At 43.7% G+C, this 9106-nt stretch overlaps 1 protein-coding gene across 1 annotated transcript; it reads left to right on the forward strand.

Annotated features, from left to right (window-relative positions):
- The first annotated feature begins 4352 nt into the window (after positions 1-4352).
- Positions 4353-5477, forward strand: LOC142448938 (thyroid transcription factor 1-associated protein 26-like). Its single transcript, XM_075550731.1, has one exon. It carries the CDS (start codon positions 4353-4355, stop codon positions 5067-5069), a length of 717 nt encoding a protein of 238 aa, XP_075406846.1. The 3' UTR covers positions 5070-5477.
- The last annotated feature ends 3629 nt before the right edge of the window (positions 5478-9106 follow it).

Raw genomic sequence — 9106 nt, forward strand, 5'->3', positions numbered from 1 at the left:
TCCCTGGTGCCATTACTTTGTCTTCAACGTTATGTGGCTGCAGTTGATAGGTTTTGAGAGGCGCAATCCAGCCAAGAAATTCCATTGCAGGCTCCAGAAGAGGTTTAGACCAAAGTAGCGTCTCATGGTACCAAGCAGGCATGAGACATGTGGCGGCCTGTCTAAGTCCCACATGTGCATTTGATGAAGGCTGCCAAGTTTGGCATGGAGGTTCCGCCTCAATACACCTGTCACAAAATGTGAAATGACATCTTTTGCTACCTTTGCCTCTCTCCCAGCCTAGGGTAGCCTCCAGGATGGAAGTCCCAGGTCTGACACATGTGGGTGGGAACTGCTAGGGAGGCTGCCAGCAGGGGACTGTGCTCACCCACTGCACCAAGGGAAAATCTGGTTCACAGCTCACATGCCTTCCTCTGTATATAAACCCGGAGAAGGAGCAACAGCTTAGGCTGAGTGGTACAGGATGAGTGTCTGTGTAATAACCACTAATGGTTAGGCACCATGGACACAGGGTAGGGAAGGATACAGTGAAGAAGAATATGAAGTGTTGGAAGTAGCAAAGGCGGCCAAAGAGCATGAGGATCCCCAGAAATGATGCAAGACACAAGCAGAGCTAACACAGGCTTACAAAGGGGAATCGGCCAGGTGCTTCACCCCAGCTTTAGCTAGCTGCCCCCACAGCAGAACTTTATCTCCTACAGAGAGCACTGGGTTGTATAGCAAAGGCACAGTTTTCAAGCAGGGAAGGTTACTTTCTCAATACTATCTTAGTGGGGCGACAAACTGTTATTTTACTTGATTTCCATCTCCTGTGTGGTGGAAGAATGAGTTTATAGCCAGGGTGGGGTAGAGTGGGGATGAGTCAATAACAGGGATGCCAGGACTCAGGAAACATGACCCCAGGCTTTTGGGCTTCACACATGCACACACACACGCGTCCGCGCTCAAGGAATGTTCTCACGAAACATGACCCAAGGCTGGTGGTCTTCACATGCACACATACGCGTGTGCACACACACACATACATGCTCTAGGAATGTTCTCAGCAAACATGACCCCAGGCTGGTGGTCTTCACACACACACACACACACACACACACGCTCTAGGAATGTTCTCAGGAAACATGATCCCAGGCTGGTGGTCTTCACACACACACACACACACACACACACACGCACGCATGCACGCATGCTCTAGGAATGTTCTCAAGAAACATGATCCCAGGCTGGTGGTTTTCACACACACACTCACGCGCAAACTCTAGGAATGTTCTCAAGAAACATGACCCCAGGCTGGTGATCTTCACACACACGGACGCACACACACACACACACACACGTGCACGTGCTCTAGGAATGTTCTCCGGAGAGAGTGGCTTCTAAGGACTGAGTGCTGCAAAGAAAGTCACAACTGGGAGCAGCCTTCCCTTCCCCTAGAGACTCCTGGGAAATCAGGATGTGCACGGAGATTAGACATCACCTGTCTTGATAAGGGAAAACAGTTCAATAGTGGTCAGTGTTTCCTCTGTGCTTCTAACACAGGGTTTTATTTCCTGGGCACCAGATTATAGAAGGAGGCAGGAGGGCCCCCCAAAATATGATTAGTTGATCCGCTAGAGTAAATTCTCATGTGCTTAAAAGAACACCCCTGGTGGGCCAGTGTTTACTGTTTACTGAACTAAACAGTAAAGGATGCCGAGGAAGACATCCACTGAGCCTTGACCTCCATGCCTCAGTCAGGACACCAAGTGTGTGTGTGTGTGGGGTGGGGGGGGGACTGACACCAGTGGTGGAGGAGGGAAGTGGACATAGGCCCCAGAGACTGCTGGTACAGCAGCATGATGTTGTTTCTGGAGTCCTGATTGTGCCAAGGCAGCCTCTGGAGTGACTGTGGCAGTAAAAAATCAGATTCTGGATCTGCAGAGCCTGGATCTGGGGCCTCTTGGGTAGCAGGTAGCTTGGGTGTGTTCCTAGGGAGTGTGAAGAGCTGGACACCGGACTACCCGCTGCTGAACCCTACCGTTCGTGCTAGGTAAGTGCACGGAGATGGAGAGAAGACCCTGAAAGAACAGCAAGGGGTGCATGAACCAAGCCCCTTCCCTTTCCCCTGCCACCAGGTCCTCTTATATGGTGCTGTGAGGTCAAACAAAGGGAAGCCCACTCAGACCTGCAGAGACCTCAGCGAAACACCTGCCCCCCACCCCCCACAATTCAGCAGACATCTCACAAGGACACTCACACATACCCAAGAGAGAAACCTCACACACATACTTCCTTGGAGACTTCCAGAGAGACTCAGAGGCCTCGCACAGAGACTTCATATGAAGTTCTCAGCATCCTTTATGGAGACTTCTCAGAGACCTCACAAGGACCTTACACAAACCCCTCCCACATAGCTCACTGCCAGCACGGGAGAATTAACAGCCACTGTCCACCCCTGAGCTCCTGGAAACTTTCACACATTGTCTGCAGTGCCCCACATGCTTGTGCATCTTTGTCCTCATAGCCTTGCTTGGGAACAACAGAATCACAAACTGCACGTAGTTGTGTGCAAATTTTCCCCACTGAAACGTTTTCACTAGCCTGAACTCTGAAGTGTAGTTTACAATTGAAATACAAGTAAAACTGCCAACACCAAATGAGAGTGTGATTTTAGATGGTGTGCAGTCAAATGTCGTCCGCCACACTTTTACTTTTGCTTCGGACAAATTCCTGAATTGGTGGGGAAGTGACTGACTACTTTGGAAGCAACAGAATAGTCCATCAAATGGGCTTCAGGACTCAAATAAATAAATATACATCTGATCTGAACTCAAACTCATTCCCCAAGGGGCTCATGAAACTAATTTTTTTGGAAGAGTGAAGGAACCCACATGAAAATAACAAAATTTACATCACATTGTGTCTGTCTGGCTCAATTTCTCAATGAAACAGCTGTCATATCTGAAGATATTCAGGGCAACATTCCTTTTATAGCTCTGTCGACATAATTAATATGATTTTTCCGTGAAATGTAATATTCCTAAGTTATGCAAAGTCCTAATGTTTATCTACCACAACAAACTGATAATATTTCGAAGGATGAAGAAATAGATCAAGAAATAATAATTAATGAAATACACATTTTCAGGTAGTACCATTTACAATAGCCAAGCGTAAATGAAAATATCTATATCTATACTTGAATAAAAAAACAACAGATTTATATGGGAAAACTACAGAAATTACAAGAAATCAAGTGTGACCTCAGCAAATGGGATAATATCCCATGCTCCTTGACCAGACGACTCAATGTAGTACAGTTATCAGTTCTACTCAAGGCACTAGACAAGTTTAATTCACTCCTGACAAAATTACCCTCCTCTTTCTTCAAAGAATTGCAAAAACACTGATTACTAACTTCATATTGTGAGGGCATAAGGTCAGGGGTTGAACCTACAAACTTCTCCTTGGTAGAAAGATAAAACTGTTCTCATAAAAGACTTGTAGGCTGGCTTTGAGTTGGAATTTTGGGGTCATTTAGGATTTTTTTGTGGCATGTGATTTTTAGGGCTTTAAGGTCATTTAATTTTTTTGCGCATTAGGGTAGTTTGGGCTTTAAGGGTGTTTTATAAGGTTTAAGGGAGTTTTCAAGGGATTTAGGGGTGATTTTTTGGAGTGTATAGGTATTTTTTAGCAGGTAGGGGTGTTTTTAGTGATCTTACAGGGTTTCTTAGAGATTTTAGGGTATTTTAAAATATTTTATGTGTTTTTCCCCAGCATTTTATGTTTTGTTGGGGCTTTCATGTTGTCTTCAGGGCATTTATGTGGTTTTGGAAGTTCATGGTTTGGGAATCTTCTAGGGATATGATTTGGAAGTTCCACATGTTTTGGGAGGCATTTAGTGTGTTATTTGTGGCTTCAGAGTGTTATTTGAATTTTAGGGAATATTATGGCTTTTCAGACATTTTAAGGCTTTTAGGGTGATTTTAGTGTTTAAGGGTGTTTATTAGGCTTATATGTGTTTTTATGGCTTTTAGTGTTTTGTTAAAATTTTAGGGTGCTTCTTAAGGCCTTAGAGTGTTTGGGGGGATTAGGTTTTGGTTTTCAGGGCTTTAGGGTTTTGTTGGATTATTTTTTGCTTTCATGGTGAATTCATGTCTATTAGGCTGTTGGACGTTTACAGGGTTTTATAGTGCTTCGGGTTGCTTTGTAGGGATGTTCTTGGGGTTTTAAAAGACTTTTAGCGTGTTTTTAGGGCTTCACGTGTTCTTTATTTTGCGTTTTAAGGCATTTGCATAATATTAGGGCATTTATTATGTTTTCGGGACGTAAGAAGTTTTTTTTAAGACTTATGGCGCGAGGCCTCCGCCATGGCACCGGTGAAGCTGCGCGCCGAGAGTCGGGGTTTGCGTGGCGAAGCGCTTTCTCCAGTGGAAGTCACGAAGAGGGACTTGAAACAGAGAAGGTGGCGATCGAATCATCCGAAGGCTTTTTCGGGGAGCGTCCGCGAGGGGCAAGGCTTTGCACTTCGAAGAAAGCTAAAGATTCAGCAAAGTTACAAGAAATTGCTTTGGAAGGAAAGAAAGTTTCAAACCTCACGGGAATCCCAGTTCACAGATCAATACCCAGACCACCTGAAACATCTCTATTTAGCTGAAGAAGAAAGGCTCAAGAAACAAATCAGAAAAGTTCGCCAGCCTTTGCCAGAAGGACAAGTTGCACCACCTTTGCCAGAAGAGCACGCCAGCCTTGACCAGGCTGTGTCTGAGGAACAGTGCAGTCTGGACCATCCTCTGCCAGAAGAACATTGTAGCACCGCAGTAAACTCCTTTGCTACCCTAAAGACAAAGAGAAAGAAAACATCCAATCAGAAAGCACAGGAAGAATATTCACAGATCCAAGCCAAACGTGCTGCTAAGAAACAGGAATTTGAGCGGAGGAAACAGGAGCGAGAAGAAGCTCAAAGACTCTACAAAAAGAAGAAAATGGAAGTGTTCAAAATATTAAGCAAAAAGACTAAAAGGGGCCAACCAAATTTGAATTTACAAATGGAATATCTTCTTCAAAAAATACAAGCAGGAAATTAAATCAGATACATCCTTAATCAGTGGCTGAAGCATCTGCATATGTCGACTATTTCTGAATGGACAAGGGGACTTCAAATCTTCCAAGGGAAAGTTCCATTGTCTTTTCAGTACATCTTTCACAAACTTTTTGAAACTTTCTTGTGTAATGTGCCTCTTAACAGCCAGCTAAATATATGAGCATAAACTGTATTGCTAAGTTACACTAAGTGTAAAATGTTGCAAATGCTCTTTTTTTAAAGGACATTTTCTATACAGGTTGTACATTATAGGACTTGTTTTAATTTGTTTCTAAAGAAAAATAGATTGAAGAACCGAAAGCACCTTCTATTTGGGAGCAGACTCAAACATAAATACTTTTGTAATATGTAAAGTAAGTACAAAATGTTTTATAGGAACAGCTTTAATGCAGTGCTTCAATTTACACAGTGTTCAGCAATTGCGATTCATTTCAACAATGGAGGCCAACAGTCCTGCTTTGCTTTTATTTTAAATTAAGTGCATTTTGCTGGGAGATGGACTTTCTAGAAATATCAGGGCAGAGATTTTATTCAGGACAAGTAGTGCTGCAACTACCTTGTGGCCCACTATATAAGGATATGATCTCTAAGAGCAGATGTGGGCATAAGGACTCAGTCATTAGTTGTAAATATTTCCTGAAAGAAATGAAATACTTTCTTAATCTTTGGTCATTCAGATAGTCATGTAAACCAGTAGTGTTGCAACAAGAATTAAGCTTTCCAGATCTGTGCAACTGTATTGTAAGAACACTGTCACTGAAATGTGTCCCCTGTTGGTGCCCTTGGGAACTAAGGCAAGTACTGGGATGTTTCTTCTGCTTATTTCTTGGCAATCATTGAAAAACATGTTGGCAACAATCATTGCAAGCAAAAGGTTTGTAATAATAGTCATTTAAAAATTGTGATTGCGTAATGAAATGTTAAAAGTGGTAACGAATGTCGCCTGAAACTGCATTACAGCTGTAGTAGGACTTCCGTGTACACTATCAATTGATTCTGCATTCTAAAATGCAATGGGGAGAAAGACCTGCGATCTTTACTTTGGGAAAAGCAGCCACATAACTGAAGGGGAAGCCAGAGAGATTGCTTTGGCACGATCCCAGCTTATTGCATTGACAGACAGAATGCAGTAGGAGATGCTGAGTTTATTAAAGAAGGTTGCACAAGATAGGTTACCCTTTTACACTTCTCACACAAATTGTCCACTGACATTAGTTACACTGTGTCGACCTTCTTCCAGATTGCACCTCGTTTGTTCCCTTTGCAGTATGTTTCCCTTCCTCCTCCTCTTCATTTTTGCTTCTGAGAAATTGTTGACCTTTCGTTTTCAAATAGATTGGTTTTCAAACAAAGGTACCACCCACATCATGGAGTAGCCTTTGTGAACTATTTCAATAAAGGGTGATTTCACAGGATAAAAAAAAAAAGACTTATGGCGCATTAGGGTGTTTTAGAAAGCCTTTTACCATGTATTTAATGGTCTTAAGATGTTTTAGAGAGTATTTAGGGGTGGTCTTAGCATTTTAGAAATATTTTAGACGTTTTAGGGTTTTTAAGGCATTTATAGTGTTTTTAAGACTTTTAAGGTGTTTTTAGAACACGCCTGACAGGTACACACTATTTCAATCAGGCTCTGGTTAGTGCCTCTCAATCAATTGGTGACATGGGAGTCTGGATAATGGATTACCTTTACTCTGCAGATGAGAAAACTCACTCAAAAAGACACAGATGTTGACCCACAGGCACACAACTGGTTAACAACAAAGACATATTCACAACCAGTGTTGGGAGCCAGAGCCCTAAGCCCCACATACCTGTCCCCAGCCGAACAGTCAATCTATCCTGAACCATCAAATGATCTGAGCAGATCCTCCCACCCAACTCCCCTTCCCATGCCAAATATTTTATTTCAGAGGATGGCAGTGAATCTGCAGCTCTGAGAGAGGGACATATCTGATCGGAGCACATGGAGCAGATGAAGGGGGAGGAGGGGAGTGTGGAGCACATCCTGGCACACCAGGACTTGAGGATGATGTTCCCACTCAGAGAATCCAGTCCACATAGAAGACCACATGGCCAGCCCCACGATGAGACAAGACACCCCTCAAAGACCCATAGCCTTAGAGGGGACAACACTGAAGACACAGTGTGGGAAATGCGCCCGAACTAATCCTGCCACACCGAGGCATAACACTAAGGGGGTACAGCAGAAGAGCAAGAAAACGAAGCACCAAGGTCCCCAGGGAATGCCAAAGGATGACTTTGGGGCCAGTACTTGGTACACCAACAGACTGGACTGGAAAACACTCTTAAAGGCCAACAAACCGACCTTGAACTAACGATGAGCCACTTCTTTCTTGTTGAGTTGTTTTCTTTCATTGTCATTGGATTTTGGTTGTTTTGTTGCTTTTAGTGCTTGGTTTTGCTCTGTTTTGTTTTGTGTATGTTATTACATCTACAGGTCTGTCTAAATAAGATAGGCTGGATGAACAATCTGGAGGAGAGAAAACAGGACCAACACTTCTGGGGAGACATGGGAGAGAGGGAGGTGTGGGGAAAGGTAGTGGTGTTAAGAAACCCAGAGAAAAGGGAAGAACAGGTGATGCAAATCAGTGGTGACGGGGATGTAGGAGGCCTGGTAGGGAGTGATCAAGGGAAATGGAACCAATGGAACCAAGAGGAATTACTGAATTACTGAAGCACAAATGAAAAGTGAGCATGGCAGTGGGCCCAAGAGGCAAATCAAAGGGAATAGAAAAGCAAGCTAGGAAGCAAGGGTCAATTATAGAGGTTTAAAAAAAGGCATGTACATATTTAAATAAATGAGCATGGGGAAATAGATCTATGTCCCTATATTTATAGGTTTTGTATTAAGGTAGCAGATGGACATTGGGCCTCCGCTCAAGGACTCCCTCGTTGCAAAAATACTCTTCTATAAAATTGGCATTCTATGATGCTCACCTTCCCTACACGATCACTGAACACAAAGCAGGTACATAAGCAAATGTGGTGAAGAAAGCTAATGGTGCCCAGCTATCAAATATATAGCATCTGAGGTCTTAAAGGCTTAAAGGAAAACAAGCGCCCATCTAGCTCAGAAGAAACAAAGCCCACATGGAAGAAGCACACCAGCTTGTGCGATCATGAGGTTTTGAAAAGATTTGGTAGCAGGCATCATCAGAACAAAAAAAATCTTATCATTGCGAATGAGCGGGGAGTGCTGGGTACAGACACAAAGCCCATTTACAGTCCTCTGGACATCCCTAACAGAAGGGTGTCAGGGAGGAGATAAACCAAGACAGGTACCAGATAATAACGGTGAAACACAGCTTTCCGCTAGTTCCTACATGTTTCCTCTCTCCCACTATCATGATCCCAATTCTAATTTACAAATCAGGCTAGACTAGAGAATGTACACTTGGACAGATAGGAACAGGAAACATGGGGAATCCAGGGTGGATGAGCCCTTGAGGACCAGTGTTATGAGTGCAGACTCGGGAAGGGTGGAGGGAGGGTAGGTTGGAAAACGGAAACCGTATACAGGGATCTACATTTAACCTCAACAGAAAAGTGGGTGAAGGAACATCAGACAGTGCAAGATATGAGAAAATAATTAGTAAATTATCAAGGGTAGCTCGAATGGAGGGGGAAAAATGAGGAGCTGAGGCCAGGGACTTGGGTGGAGAGTGGATATTTTGAGAATAATGAGGGCAATGAATGTACAAATGTGCTTTACACAACCGATGTATATATGCATTGTGGTTAGTGTTGCATGAACAATTTTAAAAAAGGTCTGGACAGAGGGCACATGCAAGGATGATCTCAGGCTGGATTCGATCAGCAAAATCACCTACTGGAGTTGCCTCACCCTGTGTCTATTCCTGAGTCAGGCATGAAGCTTAGTGCCCATAGCCCCAGGAGCTGGACAGGGAGGGAGGCGGGGTTCTGAGGTCATTCCATAGGGGCAATGGCCCTCCTGTCCTGCCGGGCCCACCCTCCTTTGTAATCCTGCTGGCTGGA

The sequence above is a fragment of the Tenrec ecaudatus genome, chromosome 5, assembly GCF_050624435.1.
Source record: "Tenrec ecaudatus isolate mTenEca1 chromosome 5, mTenEca1.hap1, whole genome shotgun sequence".
NCBI classification, from domain to species: Eukaryota; Metazoa; Chordata; class Mammalia; order Afrosoricida; family Tenrecidae; genus Tenrec; species Tenrec ecaudatus.

Bases quoted from the DNA above. Each gene is read 5' to 3' on its own strand.
- LOC142448938 (XM_075550731.1), top strand. From the start codon at position 4,353: ATGGCACCGGTGAAGCTGCGCGCCGAGAGTCGGGGTTTGCGTGGCGAA.